Source organism: Oncorhynchus kisutch, linkage group LG30 (assembly GCF_002021735.2).
Source record: "Oncorhynchus kisutch isolate 150728-3 linkage group LG30, Okis_V2, whole genome shotgun sequence".
In the NCBI taxonomy this organism is placed as follows: domain Eukaryota; kingdom Metazoa; phylum Chordata; class Actinopteri; order Salmoniformes; family Salmonidae; genus Oncorhynchus; species Oncorhynchus kisutch.
The window spans coordinates 23,055,052-23,072,852 of NC_034203.2; the positions used below are offsets into that span (position 1 = coordinate 23,055,052).

Below are 17,801 nucleotides of genomic sequence, written 5' to 3' on the forward strand. Positions count from 1 at the left end.
CCCTATTCCTTATTTAGTGCTCTACTTTTGACCAGGTCCATAGTGCTCTGGTCAAAAATAGTGCAAGATATAGGGAACAGAGTGCCATATGGATGCATACCTACTGTAGTGTACTGTAGTCACTGTTAATATAGCTTCTTATGGCAATTACTTATGGCAGTTGATGAAACTTGATACAATTCCTGCATATTTGCTAATATGACTGGCCCTTATGCATTAATCATCTACAGTTTTTATTTGATGGATTTCAGTAATAGTTGTTGTCAGAAAGATAATTATTCATCACAGTATTCTACACAAATTAGCATTTGTAAAATGTTATCTCACTATGTCAGACTGTTGTTTATAGGAAAAATGTCGCCTTAAGCATTTTCTTGAATTCAATCAGTTTATGTCTTGTAAACTTCAGGCAGCAATCAGTATGGTTCCATCCTCGGGCACACCTCCGTGACAAGCGGAAGTTTATTGGATGATGACCATTGGCACTCCGTAATTATCGAGCGATACCGACGGAATGTCAACTTTACCCTGGATCGCCACACGCAGCACTTCCGCACCAACGGGGAATTTGATCATCTTGACCTGGACTATGAGGTAGGCCACAGTTTTATTGTGTATTGTCTTAGTGGTTACTCTTTTTGCTTCCCTCCCTATCAGGGTTGGGGTCAATTCCATAAAAATGTCAATTCAGGAAATACACTGAAATTTCAAATTTTCTTCAATGCTTTTCAATTGGGAAAATATGAAATTTAAATTTGATTTACTTTCTAAATTAACAGGAATTTTAATGACTCCAATCCTATATAGTTTGTATATTGTCTTGGTTAATTTCTCCATCCATTCCTATAAAATTGTATTGTATATGCGGTGCGTTTCTACAACCCTCCCAATAAAGTTGTATTGTATATTGTTCTGGTTAATTTCCTCACATACCTCCCTATCTCTACGAGGAGAGGGGATATGAGAGATTATTTAATTAGATCCTTTGGCTCCTGTGAGTCAGGTTACTCAGAGGTCTGTGTGAAGATGTGTTAGTTCACAGATGCCAAATCGGAGCAAGCTCTCTCTGTACTGCGGCTCCCCTGTGTGTACAAAACTCAGCTTTTAGGTTTGTCTGTGTAATTATCGGTGTGCGATACCGAAGGAAATTACTTTGGCTCCGCAGGGAAAGAGAAGTAAAAAAAACACAACACCATACATACATTCATTATAAAGTGGAGATTAATGCAATCAGGCACAAGCGAAAACCAATATACTCTCTGAAGGGATGTATGCTGCTGTATTGATTTGATTCAAAGCGACAAATTGCTCTGAGGTGTGGCTCCTGCTGCAGAGCCTCTTCAAATAATACTTGACCCCTTTTCCTCTTCTCCTTCTGTGTCCTCTAGATCAGTTTTGGAGGCATGCCCTTCTCTGCCAAGCCCAGCTCGGGAGGCAGGGAGAACTTTGTTGGCTGCATGGAGGGCATCACCTACAACGGAGATAACATTACCAACCTGGTCAAGAGGAAGAAAATTGATACTTCAAGTTTTGTAAGAACCTTTCTCTGACATGTTTTGTACATCTGAGTAGCATCTTTTCTAGGTGGTTTGTGATTCACTGGTGTGCCTTGAAAACATAAACGGTAAGAACAGCCATGTATTTGTGATTACTTGGAAAGTCCAGTGTTGCAACACCTCACTTCAATATAATGATCCTTTTTCACCGAGGCACTACAATAAAACAGTATAGTGCATCTCAGCACACTCACTGTAGCATAAATCAGAAGAGAAGATACTCTCACCTTGTGGTGATTATGACAGAAAACAAATTAATTTCTTAGAAGTCATCCTATATGGAAACATTTTAAAGTATTTTTAGCTAAATATTTTAGGATACACGTGAAATATTTTAAATTGGCCAAATAATGTATAAAAACATTTTCATTCATACATTTTAAATAAATTACAACATATATTATGGAATGTATTTAAAGGCCTAGTGCAGTCAAAAATGTTTTGAATATATTTCAATACTATGAGGTCGGAATAATATTGTGAAAATGTGACCGACCGGCTCGTTTCGGTCTTATGTAGCAACATTTGAAATTATGTTTCTTACATTGGATAAAAGTAGAGACTCCAAGCTAGAAAATTGTATATCATACACCACAGTTGAAGAACAATGGGAAAGTAATTCTGCTTTGAAAGTTGATAAACTTGTAACCTCACTTTTGAGAAAATGGCCATTGAATCTTTTGGTAAACCACTTCTTTCTCTACACCCATTCAGCATCGTTCACACCCTCTTAAGTCTTAGCCCCACCAAAGATTTCAAGACTAAAGGCTGGTTAATTTTTTTATTTGTTTTCACCTTTATTTAACCAGTTAGGCTAGTTGAGAACAAGTTCACATTTACAACTGCGACCTGGCCAAGATAAAGCAAAGCAGTGCGACACAAACAACAACAGAGTTGTTACACATGGAATTAACAAACATACAGTCAATAATACAATAGAACAAGTCTATATACAATGTATGCAAATGAGGTAGGACAAGTGAGGTAAGGTAATAAATAGGCCATAGTGGTGAATTAATTACAATATCGCAATTAAACACTGGAGTGATGGATGTGCAGAAGATGAGCGTGCAAGTAGAGATACTGGGGTGCAAAGGAGCAAAATAAATAACAGAATAGGGATCAGGTAGTTGGATGGGCTATTTACAGATTAGCTATGTACAGGTGCAGTGATCTGTGAGCTGCTCTGACAGCTGGTGAGGGAGATGTGAGTCTCCAGCTTCAGTGATTTTTGCAGTTCGTTCCAGTCATTGGCAGCAGAGAACTGGAAGGAAAGGCGGCCGAAGGAGGAATTGGCTTTGGGGGTGACCAGTGAAATATACCTGCTGGAGCGCATGCTACGGGTGCTGCTATGGTGACCAGTGAGCTGAGATAATGCAGGGCTTTACCTAGCAAAGACTTATAGATGACCTGGAGCCAGTGGGTTTGGCGAAGAATATGAAGCGAGGGCCAGCCAATGAGAGCATACAGGTCGCAGTGGTGGGTAGTATATAGGGCTTTGGTGACAAAACGGATGGCACTGTGATAGACTGCATCCAATTTGCTGAGTAGAGTGTTGGAGGCTATTTTGTAAATGACATCGCCGAAGTCAAGGATCGGTAGGATAGTCAGTTTTACGAGGGTGTGTTTGGCAGCATGAGTGAAGGATGCTTTGTTGCGAAATAGGAAGTCGATTCTAGATTTAATTTTGGATTGGAGATGCTTAACCTTTCTAGGGCAGGTGTTCCACTAGCGGAACCCCTCGACAACATTCCGCTGAAAAGGCACACATTAACAAGTACAATACAGTAAATGAAAGATAAACATCTTGTTAATCTTCCCATCGTGTCCGATTTCAAACATGCTTTACAGCGAAAGCACAACATATGATTTAGGTCATAGCCAAGTCAAAAAAACTGTCATTTTTCCAGCCTAAGAGAGGAGTCACAAAAAGCAGAAATATAGATAAAATGTATCACTAACCTGTGATGATCTTCATCAGATGACACTCATAGGACATCATGTTACACAATACATGTATGTTTTGTTCGATAATGTGCATATTTATATCCAAGAATCTCCGTTTACATTGGTGTGTTACGTGCAGTAATGTTTTGATTCCAAAACATCCGGTGATTTTGCGGAAATACTCATAATAAACATTGATAAAAGATAGACTTCTCCTGAATGCAACCTCTGTGTCCGATTTTTTTTTTTTTTTTTATTACGGAAAAAACCCAAAACAGCCAGAGGAATATCCGCCATTTTGGAGTCAACAGAAACTGGAAATAACACCATAAATATTCACTTACCTTTGATCTTCATCAGAAGTCACTCCCAGGAATCACAGTTCGACAATAAATGACTGATTTGTTCCATAAAGTCCATTTATGTCCAAATAGCCACTTAGCGTGTTCAGCCCAGTAATCCATCTTCATGAGGCGCAGGCACTTCGTCCAGACAAAAACTCAGTTCCGTTAGTCCTTTAGAAACATGTCAAACGATGTATGGAATCAATCTTTAGGATGTTTTTAACATAAAACATCAATAATGTTCCAACCGGAGAATTCCTATGTCTGAAGAAAAGCTCTGGAACGAGAGGTAAATCTGTCGGGAGCGCGCATCACGAGACTGAGACACTCTGCCAGACCACGGACTCAGAGGTCTCATGAGCCCCTCCTTTATAGTAGAATCCTCATTCAAGTTTCTAAAGACCGTTGACATCTAGTGGAAGCCGTAGGAAGTGCAACTTTATCCATATCTCAATGTGTATTCGGTTGGCCAAGCTTTGAAAAACTACAAACCTCAGATGTCCCACATCCTGGTTGGATTTTTCTCAGGTTTTCGCCTGTCATATGAGTTCTGTTATACTCTCAGACATCATTCAAACAGTTTTAGAAACTTCAGTATTTTCTATCCAATACTACTAATAATATGCATATATTAGCATCTGGGACAGAGTAGGAGGACATTCACTCTGGGCACGCTATTCATCCAAAAGTGAAAATGCTGCCCCCTATCCCAAGAGTTTTAATGTGAGTCTGGAAGGAGATTTTACAGTCTAACCAGACACCTAGGTATTTGTAGTTGTCCACATATTCTAAGTCTATGGCATTGAAGCTCATATGGAGGTTTGTTAACAGTGTCCAAAGAAGGCCCAGAAGTATACAGAATGGTGTCGTCTGCGTAGAGGTGGATCAGAGAATCACCAGCAGCAAGCGCGACATCATTGATGTATACAGAGAAAAGAGTCGGCCTGAGGATTGAACCCTGTGGCACCCCCAAAGAGACTGCCAGAGGTCTGGACAACAGGCCCTCCGATTTGGTAATAATAATCAATAGTTTTGCTCTTTATTTAGCCATCTTACAAATAAACCTGAAAATTGTGAATAACTCACCACAGGTTAATGAGAAGGGTGTGCTTGAAAGGATTACATAACTCTGCAATGTTGGGTTGTATTGGAGAGTCTCAGTCTTAAATCATTTTCCACACATCATTGTCCACGCACAGTCTGCTAGTGAGGCCTAGAATTCACTCTTACATAGGTATGTGGTTACAAAGGGCATCAGTGTCTTAACAGCGCGATCTGCCAAGGCAGGATACTCTGAGCGCAGCCCAAACCAGAAATCTGTCAGTGGCTTCTGATTTAAATTAAATTTTCACAGAATCGCTTGTTGCAATTTCGGTGAGGCTCTCTTGATCAGATATTGGTAAGTGGACTGGAGGCAGGGCATGAAAGGGATAATGAATTCAGTTGTTTGTGTCATCCGTTTCGGGAAGGTACCTGCGTAATTGCGCACCAAACTATCTCCGGTGCTTCGCTATATCACATTTGACATTGTCTGTAAACTTAAGTTCATTTGCACACAAAAAATCATACAATGATGGAAAGACCTGTGTGTTGTCCTTCTCCAACTTCTTAATCATAGCCTCAATTTTGTCCACCACATTAAACATTAAACCACATTTAAACATGTAGCTCGCTAAACAGTGAACCATAATCCCAACTCATAACGTTACTACCCTGCATGAATCTGCAGGTAACTAACCAACCAGGTTCAATGTTAACTAGCAGTGAAAATGGCTCTGAGATACAAATAATATTACTACACACATCATACACGTAACATTAGCTATCGAGACTGCCAGCTAAAGTTAGCTAGCTACCTAACAGTACGCTTGAACTTTAAATGAAAATGACTTTCTGACAATTAGAAACGTGTAATTTCTGAAAATGTAGCTAGCTAGACTATCTTACCCGTGTACATGGATAGACGCTTCTTCCTCTGTCACGGATGCCATTGGTTGCCCTTAGTTTGAAGATGTAATCTGGAGACAGGTGTTCTATACAACAGCTTTCTGTGTGTTCACTTTTTGACTCCCTCTGCATATTTGCAATCAAACAGCAGAATTTTCTCTATCTCCCTAGCTATCATACTCTAATTCCACAGGGCATTTCACTAATTTCAAAACTCTGTCTTCCAGAAAGTGGAGAGCAACACTTTTGCAATTCTACTATGTGATATCTTTAAAAAAAAGCACAGTTTACCGAATGACCTACACATACTGGCCAGCTCATGTTATAGACAGAAGCGTGCTACATGGCAGACCAATCCGAACTCATCTCTCGGCATGTCCCATTATAGACAATCATGGCTTAGCCTTTGTTATTTTGTTGCTTTGACAAAGTTATTTCGGGAATATTATTATTAATTTAGTGTGATTAGATTCATTTACGTCTATCTCTCATTTTAAGGTCAAGCCTGTTACTCAAACTAAACTCTTTAATATGGTGAAACTATTCCTTTTAAAATATTTATTTGAAAATAAATATTGAACATCTACAGTAATAGTCAAATGATAGTCTTTTTGGCCATTTTCTGGTGTTTTGTGGTAAAAATCTGAACGGGTCGAGCATAACACGTCAACCCATAGATAAAAAATGTCTTACCTGTCTAACTATGTTTTTGTGGTAAAAATACAACAAGCTTCCATGGGGATTCATGGCTGATTTAACTAGTAATTACCAGTTGGAGGGCTGTTCAAATGGATTTTTCCCTTATGTGGTAAATTCCCACTTCCCACTTGGTTACGAATGCACCATAACACCGGTAAACCATCCACTGTAGAGCCATATAATACCACTCATTGGAAGCGCAAGATCTAGACCTACACTTAGACATATTGTGTTTTTGTTTATATCAATAACTAACTCAAATAAAACATTATTAGAAAAGCCTCTTGAGATGGGACATGTCTTTTATTAAGTTGGCTCTTTATGACAATGTTAAAATTGTGAAATCAAAAGGTTTTTAAAAAAGCACTGGTTAAGTTTTGGCTTGGTGGCCCCCCAAAAAATTCTCCATTGATCAATACATAATTTAAGAAGCCGAATTAGGAACCACTTTGGCCACCCTATAGACTAGATGTCATAGCCATGCATTTCTGGAATATTGTCAGGCATGCAAATGAGCAAAGATGCAAATGTATGTACATGCATCTCTGGAATACATTTAAAGCATTACATTCATTTTAGCAAAGATGCAAAAATATTTATTACGTGTCGTTTTTCTTTTCATTTGGGAAATGTTGAATAAAAAAGTATTCCATGCAATGGGATCGAACCCACTAAATGTGTCAAGCTTCAGAAGTCCTCAACGTTTAGCACAGGACAATTACTGCTCAGTTGTCAATGGTATGTGATGGTGTGTGAGCCATTACTGTGCTGAAGTATGGATCCAACCATTATTATTGATTTCACTTCTCATGTGCCTCTTAGCTTGTTTTGTTTTCCTGTGAGCATGTTCCTTGGTGTTGAATTGCATGCTTTGTGTTCAGCACAATTAGAGGGAGAAAGGTCAGCTTTGATAAGAGAAGCCAAAATAGTTTTTTGTCAAGTGCTGCTGTATGATGAGTGATTTTCTGTGTCGCTCTGAAATAATGCAGGTGCTTGCATTTTCTCATGCAATGAACATTTGTACAATGTACATTTAAAAAGCACCTTAGGTTTTTTAATCCGCCTCTTATGGAAAATATATGCGAACTATATTTATATGGTTGTGCCAATGTCTTGAGCTTAAATTAACAGGGAAAATCTCCCCTAATTTATAGACCTGTTTGCTATCTAAAAAGCACCTAAAAAATGGTATATATGCTAAATATATCCTAGCTTTGTTTATACGTTGTGTGAATAACATTTTTGTTGTTGTTGCTAAAGTCAAGAAGGAAAAGCTGCCCTAACTTGTAGACCCATGTACTATTATACTTTCTATCCACCTTACAGAGGAACCTGACATTCTCCTGCAGTGAGACACACTCCTTCCCCTTGTTCTTCAACGCCACCAGCTTCCTGCGTCTTCCGGGGCTGTCGGACAGTGACATCCTGTCGGTCAGCCTGTCCTTCCGAACATGGAACCCCAGCGGTCTGCTCCTCTACACGGCCCTGGCCGACGGTGTGGTGGAGGTGGGCCTCACCGAGGGGAAGGTTACTGTCTACATCAACGTTACCCAGAAGAAGAACATGCGCATAGACATCTCCTCAGGTACGGTCTAGTTCAGGGCTCTCCAACCCTGTTCCTGTCGGTTTTCAATTCAATCCCAGGTGCGCTAGATTAGGGTATGAACGAAAACCTACAGGACTGTAGATCTCCAGGAACAGGGTTGGAAAGCCCTAGTCCCGTTAGTACTGCCATGCTGGCTAATGCACTACAGTAGACCTGTTAATTTAGTCTGAAGACCTTCCCCTCCCTTGAAAGCATTAATTGCTTCTCTCTATCGATCTAGGGAGGCCCTCCCCAGGAGGGTCTTCTGTAGCTGAATCTCTGTCTGTTAGGCCCTGTCTGTTGGGCCCTGTCTCTTAGGCCCTGTATATGTTTGTATTTTTGTCTTTAATATTACAGATAGATTGAAGGTCCTGTAAATTTCATTGCTTGCATAATTTATTTTCTCTATACATTTTTCCTCCTCTACCATCATCTACCCTAATTGGAGTAAACTAACAGACAACAATATTTCTACTGTTACTTACAGCTATTTTGCTCACATCTACGATACCTGTAGTTCACTAATTATACATATATTCCTAATTTCCTTTTTCTTGAAGTACTGGATTTTCACGCACAGCGGGCAACGGCCAGGTCGCAGTTGTAAATGAGAACTTGTTCTCAACTAGCCTACCTGGTTAAATAAAGGTGAAATAAAAAATAAATACTTTTTAAAAATTGTTTTTTAACTCCAACACTTTGATGTCCATAGATTAAACCATCTTTCCAGTATAATGCCATTTTGCTATTTACATTTGCAATACAACTCTCCATTTTACTATGATGTCTTACAAGGCTCCTGAACCTTCCTATTTGTAACATTTCTACCGATATTGCCCTAAAAATAAATACTTTACCCTAGAGTATAATGATATTTCCCATTGACTGATTGTGGTTTTTTGGATCCCCGAACAATACGGTTTGCAGGTCCATCAGAACCCTGATATTATGACATAACAACCATTCCTGGACCAGACTCTAAAAGCGAGACACCAATGGAGAGTACCAGAAAATATGTTCTAATGATTCTGTTTCCTCGTGTCTGAACAAAGCTGACTGTTCAATGCCCCATATATTGAGCAGTATTTTTGTATGTGCCTGCCAATTTTTGTTTTACAGTGCCTTATTAACATCCCTTGACTTTTTCCACATTTTGTTGTTTTACAGGCTGAATTAAAATGGATTTAATTGAGATTTGTTGTCACTGGCCTAAACACAATACCCCATAATGTCAAAGTGGAATTATGTTTTTAGAATGTTTTATTTTTCTTCAGTCAATAAGTATTCAACCCCTTTGTTATGGCAAGCCTAAATCATTTCAGGAGTAAACAGTTGCTTACCAAGTCACATAATACGTTGCATGTGTTTAACTTTATTTTTGAATGACTACCTAGTTTCTGTACCCCACACATACAATTAACTGTAAGGACCCTCAGTCGAGCAGTGAATTTCAAACACAGATTCAACCACAAAGAGCAGGGACGTTTTCCAATGCCTCGCAAAGAAGGGCACCTATTGGTACATGGGTACAATTTTTAAATAAACAGACATTGAATATCCCTTTGAGCATGGTGAAGTTATTAATTACACATTGGATGGTTTATCAATACACCTAGTCACTACAAAGATACATGCATCCTTCCTAACTCAGTTGCCAGAGAGGAAGGTAAGCGCTCATGGATGGTGACTTTTTAAAACAGTCCCAGAGTGTAATGGCTGTGATAGGAGAAAATTGAGGATGGATCAACAACATTGTAGTTACTCCACAATACTAATCTAATTGACAGAGTTAAAAGGAAGAAGCCTGTACAGAATAAAAATGTTAAAGCATAGTGGTGGCTGCATCATGTTATGGGTATTCTTGTAATTGTTAAGGACTCTGGAGTTTTTCAGGATAAAAGAATAAGTGGAATAGAGCTAAGCACAGGTAAAATCCTAGAGCAAAACCTGGTTCAGTCTGCTTTCCACCAGACACTGGGAGATTAATTCACCTTTTTAGCAGGACAATAACCTAAAATACTGGAGTTGCTTACCAAGAAGGCAGTGAATGTTCCTGAGTGGTTGAGTTACAGTTTGGACTTAAATCTGCTTGTCTATCAATGATCAACCAATGTGACAGAGCTTGAAGAATTTTTAAACGAGCAATTGGAAAATGTTGCACAATCCAGGTGTGGAAAGCTCTTAGACTTACCCAGAAAGACTCAGCTCTAATCGCTGCTAAAGGTGATTTTTCTTGTTTTGTTTTTGTAACATGTATTGACTCGGGAGTTGAATACTTATATTAGTGGGGCGGGGGGTTATTATATGTATTTTTCTTCCACTTTGACATGAGTATTTTGTGTAGATCATAACAGCAAAATGTGGAAAAAGTCAAGGGGTGTGAATAGTTCTGAAGGCACTATACGGCAGTTCATTGACCTGATGCCAAGGATTTGAGAAAACAAAAAACCAACTGTATTGCTGTCAACCTTTAGACTTTGAGTTGAACAAATATTTTGTATTTATTTATACTAAGCCATTTATGATTTTTATTGGGTGGCACACTAATTCTTAAATTTCTTCTTTCATCAATTGTCTCTTCCAATTTTGTGGCTGAGCTACGAGGAGTTCGTTATAATTTTGTATTGAGCATACACCTCCATACACTGTTAGTTGCTTGTGTGACAATTTACTGTTCTCGTTTACAAGGGCCTTCATAAATAATATTATTGTACATTTAAAAATAAATAATTACATTTCAGAAGAAAGTGCTTTGTTTCTGGCCATTTTGAGCCTTTAATCGAACCCACAACTGCTGATGCTCCAGATATTCAAATAGTCTAAAGAAGGCCAGCTTTATTGCTACTTTAATCGGAACAACAGTTTTCAGCTGTGCTAACATAATTTCAAATGGGTTTTCTAGGAGTGATTGTTGCTGATAATGGGCCTCTGTATGCCTATGTAGGTATTCCATAAAAATCAGCTGTTTCCAGCTACAACAGTCATTTCCAACATTAACAATGTCTACACTGTATTTCTGATAAATTTTATGTTATTTTAATGGACACAATTATTATTATTTTCAAATAAAAGGACATTTCTAAGTGACCCCAAACTTTTGAACGGTAGTGTGTGTATATAGATATATACACTGCTCAAAAAAATAAAGGGAACACTTAAACAACACAATGTAATTCTAAGTCAATCACACTTCTGTGAAATCAAACTGTCCACTTAGGAAGCAACACTAATTGACAATAAATTTCACATGCTGTTGTGCAAATGGAATAGACAACAGGTGGAAATTATAGGCATTTAGCAAGACACCCCCAATAAAGGCGGCAGGGTAGCCTAGTGGTTAGAGCGTTGGACTAGTAACTGGAAGGTTGCAAGTTCAAATCCCAGAGCTGACAAGGTACAAATCTGTTGTTCTGCCCCTGAACAGGCAGTTAACCCACTGTTCCTAGGCCGTCATTGAAAATAAGAATTTGTTCTTAACTGACTTGCCTAGTTAAATAAAAAATAAATAAAAAGGAGTGGTTCTGCAGGTGGGGACTACAGACCACTTCTCAGTTCCTATGCTTCCTGGCTGATGTTTTGGTCACTTTTGAATGCTGGCGGTGTTTTCACTCTAGTGGTAGCATGAGACGGAGTCTACAACCCACACAAGTGGCTCAGGTAGTGCAGCTCATCCAGGATGGCACATCAATGCGAGATGTGGCAAGAATGTTTGCTGTGTCTGTCAGCGTAGTGTCCAGACCATGGAGGCGCTACCAGGAGACAGGCCAGTACATCAGGAGACGTGGAGGAGGCCGTAGGAGGGCAACAACCCAGCAGCAGGACTGCTACCTCCGCCTTTGTGCAAGGAGGAGCACTGCCGGAGCCCTGCAAAATGACCTCAAATGTGCAGAAACAGACTCCATGAGGGTGGTATGAGGGCCCGACGTCCACAGGTGGGGGTTGTGCTTACAGCCCAACACCGTGCAGGACGTTTGGCATTTGCCAGAGAACACCAAGATTGGCAAATTCGTCACTGGCGCCCTGTGCTCTTCACAGATGAAAGCAGGTTCACACTGAGCACATGTGACAGTCTGGAGACGCCGTGGAGAACGTTCTGCTGCCTGCAACATCCTCCAGCATGACCGGTTTGGCGGTGGGTCAGTCATAGTGTGGGGTGGCATTTCTTTGGGGGGCCGCACAGCCCTCCATGATGAGATCCTCAGACCCCTTGTGAGACCATATGCTGGTGTGGTTGGCCCTGGGTTCCTCCTAATGCAAGACAATTCTAGACCTCATGTGGCTGGAGTGTGTCAGCAGTTCCTGCAAGAGGAAGGCATTGATGCTATGGACTGGCCCGCCCGTTCCCCAGACCTGAATCCAATTGAGCACATCTGGGACATCATGTCTCGCTCCAACCACCAACGCCACGTTGCACGACAGACTGTCCAGGAGATGGCGGATGCTTTAGTCCAGGTCTGGGAGGAGATCCCTCAGGCGACCATCCGCCACCTCATCAGGAGCATGCCTAGGTGTTGTAGGGAGGTCATACAGGCACGTGGAGGCCACACACACTACTGAGCCTCATTTGGACTTGTTTTAAGGACATTACATCAAAGTTGGATCAGCCTGTAGTGTGGTTTTCTACTTTAATTTTGAGTGTGACTCCAAATCCAGACCTCCATGGATTGATACATTTGATTTCCATTGATAATTTTTGTGTGATTTTGTTGTCAGCACATTCAACTATGTAAAGAAAAAAGTATTTAATAAGAATATTTAATTCATTCAGATCTAGGATGTGTTATTTTAGTGTTCCCTTTATTTTTTTGAGCAGTGTATATATATTAACCCCAAAAATATATGTGGTATTGGAAATGATGCAGACAATTACATTGATGGAAGCAACAATCTATCCACAATATTAAAGTTGATCCACCACCTGAAGAAAACAAAAGTAGGGGTGCTGTACAGAAGATAGCTCTATTTTAGTAAAAGACCAAGTACATATTATGTATGGCAAGAACAGCTCGAATAAGCAAATAAAAACGACAGTGCATCATTACTTTAAGACATGAAGAACTTTGAAAGTTTCTTCAAGTGCAATCGCAAAAACCAACCAGCGCTATGTTGAAACTGGCTCATGAGGACCACCACAGGAAAGGAAGACCCAGAGTTGCTTCTGCTGCAGAGGATAAGTTCATTAGAGTTACCAGCCTCAGATTGCAGACCAAATGAATGCATCCGAGTTCAAGTTACAGACACATCTCAACATCATCAACTGGGCTCCCGAGTGGCGCAGTGATCTAAGGCACTGCTTCTCAGTGCAAGAGGCGTGACTGCAGTCCCTGGTTTGAATACATGCTGCATCACATCTGGCCGTGATTGGGAGTCCCATAGGGCGGCGCACAATTGGCACCAGTGTTGTCCTGGTAAGGCCGTCATTGTAAATAAGAATTTGTTCTTAACTGACTTGCCTAGTTAAATGGAGAGAAAAATACATAAACTGTTCAGAGGAGACTGCATGAATCAGGCCTTCATGGTTGAATTGCTGCAAAGAAACCACGACTAAAGGACACTAAGAAGGAGAGACTTTGCTTGGGCCAAGAAACACGAGCAATGGACATTAAACCGGTGGAAAATTTGTCCTTTGATGTGATGAGTCCAAGTTTGCATTTTTTTGGTTCCAACCACCGTGTCTTTGTGAGACGCAGAGTAGGTGAACAGATGATCCACAGCATTCTGCAACGAATACGCCATCCCATCTGGTTTGCGCTTAGTGGGACTATCATTTGTTTTTCAACAGGACAGTGACCCAAAACACACCTCCAGGCTGTGTAAGGGATTTTTTATGTAGTGCTGCATCATATGACCTAGCCTCCATAATCACCCAACCTCAACCCAATTGAGAAGGTTTGGTATGAGTTGGACCGCAGAGTGAAGGAAAAGCAGCCAACAAGTGCTCAGCATATGTGGGAACTCCTTCAAGACTGTTGGAAAAGCATTCCAGGTGAAGCCTCTGATGTGCAAAACAGTTATCAAGGCAAAGGGTGGCTACATCGAAGAATCTAAAACTTTTTTGGTTACTACATGATTCCATATGTGTTATTTCATCGTTTTGATGTCTTCACTATTATCCATGGAGAACAAGAGCACCTCCTCCCAGCTGCCCACTGCACTGAGGCTAGGTAACACGGTCACCACTGATAAATCCATGATTATCGAAAACTTCAATAAGCATTTCTCAACGGCTGGCCATGCCTTCCGCCTGGCTACTTCAACCTCGGCCAACAGCTCCGCCCCCCCCGCAGCTCCTCGCCCAAGCCTCTCCAGGTTCTCCTTTACCAAAATCCAGATAGCAGATGTTCTGAAAGAGCAAAACCTGGACCCGTACAAATCAGCTGGGCTTGACAATCTGGACCCTCTATTTCTGAAACTATCTGCCACCATTGTCGCAACCCCTATTACCAGCCTGTTCAACCTCTCTTTCATCTCGTCTGAGATCCCCAAGGATTGGAAAGCTGCCGCAGTCATCCCCCTCTTCAAAGGGGGAGACACCCTGGACCCAAACTGTTACAGACCTATATCCATCCTGCCCTGCCTATCTAAGGTCTTCGAAAGCCAAGTCAACAAACAGGTCACTGACCATCTCGAATCCCACCGTACCTTCTCCGCTGTGCAATCTGGTTTCCGAGCCGGTCATGGGTGCACCTCAGCCACACTCAAGGTACTAAATGACATCATAACCGCCATCGATAAAAGACAGTACTGTGCAGCCGTCTTCATCGACCTTGCCAAGGCTTTCGACTCTGTCAATCACCATATTCTTATCGGCAGACTCAGTAGCCTCGGTTTTTCGGATGACTGCCTTGCCTGGTTCACCAATTACTTTGCAAGCAGAGTTCAGTGTGTCAAATCGGAGGGCATGCTGTCCGGTCCTCTGGCAGTCTCTATGGGGGTGCCACAGGGTTCAATTCTCGGGCCGACTCTTTTCTCTGTGTATATCAATGATGTTGCTCTTGCTGCGGGCGATTCCCTGATCCACCTCTACGCAGACGACACCATTCTATATACTTTCGGCCCGTCTTTGGACACTGTGCTATCTAACCTCCAAACAAGCTTCAATGCCATACAACACTCCTTCCGTGGCCTCCAACTGCTCTTAAACGCTAGTAAAACCAAATGCATGCTTTTCAACCGGTCGCTGCCTGCACCTGCATGCCCGACTAGCATCACCACCCTGGATGGTTCCGACCTAGAATATGTGGACGTCTATAAGTACCTAGGTGTCTGGCTAGACTGCAAACTCTCCTTCCAGACTCATATCAAACATCTCCAATCGAAAATCAAATCAAGAGTCGGCTTTCTATTCCGCAACAAAGCCTCCTTCACTCAAGCCGCCAAGCTTACCCTAGTAAAACTGACTATCCTACCGATCCTCGACTTCGGCGATGTCATCTACAAAATGGCTTCCAACACTCTACTCAGCAAACTGGATGCAGTCTATCACAGTGCCATCCGTTTTGTCACTAAAGCACCTTATACCACCCACCACTGCGACTTGTATGCTCTAGTCGGGTGGCCCTCGCTACATATTCGTCGCCAGACCCACTGGCTCCAGGTCATCTACAAGTCTATGCTAGGTAAAGCTCCGCCTTATCTCAGCTCACTGGTCACGATGGCAACACCCATCCGTAGCACGCGCTCCAGCAGGTGTATCTCACTGATCATCCCTAAAGCCAACACCTCATTTGGCCGCCTTTCGTTCCAGTACTCTGCTGCCTGTGACTGGAACGAATTGCAAAAATCGCTGAAGTTGGAGACTTTTATCTCCCTCACCAACTTCAAACATCAGCTATCTGAGCAGCTAACCGATCGCTGCAGCTGTACATAGTCTATTGGTAAATAGCCCACCCTTTTCACCTACCTCATCCCCATACTGTTTTTATTTATTTACTTTTCTGCTCTTCTGCACACCAATATCTCTACCTGTACATGACCATCTGATCTTTTATCACTCCAGTGTTAATCTGCAAAATTGTAATTATTTGCCTACCTCCTCATGCCTTTTGCACACATTGTATATAGACCCCCCCTTTGTTTTCTACTGTGTTATTGACTTGTTAATTGTTTACTCCATGTGTAACTCTTTGTTGTATGCTCACACTGCTATGCTTTATCTTGGCCAGGTCGCAGTTGCAAATGAGAACTTGTTCTCAACTAGCCTACCTGGTTAAATAAAGGTGAAATAAAAAAATAAATAAAAAAATAAAAAATAATTCTACAATGTAGAAAATAGTGCAAATAAAGAAAAACCCTTGAATGAGTAGGTGTGTCCAAACTTTTGACTGGTGCTGTATTTTTCTATTCATATATCAATGCCTTAATTGGGCAAAATTAAATAGTAAAGTAAGGAAGGGAGAGAGAGAAAACAACGGAAATAAAAGTACAGCTTGCTTACAATTTCAGCGTCTTAGGCTCTAACATTTTATCTCTCCCAGTCTTTTTTCATATTTGGCCATTTAAATTCATCCCATCTACTCAGGCCTTTATAGCCTGTCTGCGAAGGGAACATTCAAAAAAAAAATCTTCAGATCATAGCAATCATCATGTTGTCCTGTTCCCTTGTCAGTTCGTTACTTAAAGAAATAGATCATGTCTATAGCCTACAAATGAATGGGTTGCCATTTAAGCTGCATAGCCAATAGTCATTAAAGTGTTATTAATTTAGACAGATCGCTTGAGTGGTACTGTGATTGTCTTTTCAATAGGTGTGTGAGTGAAGGCATTAACAACACGTGTCTTTCTCTTTTGTGTCCTCATTTCAGTTGCCTAAACAGTTCAGTGGTCCAGTGACCCATCTGTGCTACATTGTCTGTTAAGAGGCTGTCCTAGTCTATGCAGTTCATTCAAATCAAATCACATTTTATTGGTCACATATACATATTTAGCAGATGTTATTGCGGGTGTTCCTAGCTCCAACAGTGGAGTAGTATCTAACAGTGCAGTAGTACATAAAAATGATTCACAACAATACACACAAATCTAAAAGTAATATATAAATATTAGATTTAAGCAGTGGCTTTGACAAAAATACAGTAGAATAGAATACAGTATATACATATGAGATGAGCAAAGCCGTATGTAAACATTACTTACATTTTATTGAAATGACTAGTGTTCCATTATTAAAGTGGCCAGTGATTCCAAGTATATGTATATAGGGCAGCAGCCTCTAAGGTGCAGGGTTGAGTAGTCAGGTGGAAGCCTGCCAGTGATGGCTATTTAACAGTCTATTTAGAAGCTGTTTTTCAGTCTCTCGGTCCCAGCTTTGATGCATCTGTACTGACCTCGTCTTGTGGATATTAGCGGGGTGAACAGGCCGTGGCTCGGGTGGTTCATGTTCTTGATGATCTTTTTGTCCTTCCTGTGACATCGGGGGCTGTAGGTGTCCTGGAGGGCAGGTAGTTTGCCCCCGGGGATGCGTTGGGCAGATCGCACCACCCTCTGGAGAGCCCTGCAGTTGCGGGCAGTGCAGTTGCTGTACCAGGTGGTGAGACAGCCCGAAGGGATGCTCTCAATTGTGCACCTGTAAAAGTTTGTGAGGGTTTTAGGTGCCAAGCCAAATTTCTTCAGCCTCCTGAAGTTGAAGAGGCGCTGTTGCGCCTTCTTTACCATACTGTCTATGTGGGTGGACCATTTCAGATTGTCAGAAAGGTGTACAGTGTGATTTTTAGGGTTAAGCCA

The 17,801-nt window shown here is 41.2% G+C and overlaps 1 protein-coding gene across 1 annotated transcript in view; it reads left to right on the forward strand.

Annotated features, from left to right (window-relative positions):
- Positions 1-17,801, forward strand: part of LOC109875343 (contactin-associated protein-like 2) — a 77,528-nt gene that overhangs the window by 32,360 nt on the left and 27,367 nt on the right. The window contains exons 6-8 of the mRNA XM_031810695.1: positions 410-594; positions 1,389-1,532; positions 7,820-8,078. Of these exons, the coding sequence (XP_031666555.1) occupies positions 410-594; positions 1,389-1,532; positions 7,820-8,078 (588 nt within the window). The remainder of the gene's footprint in view (positions 1-409; positions 595-1,388; positions 1,533-7,819; positions 8,079-17,801) is intronic.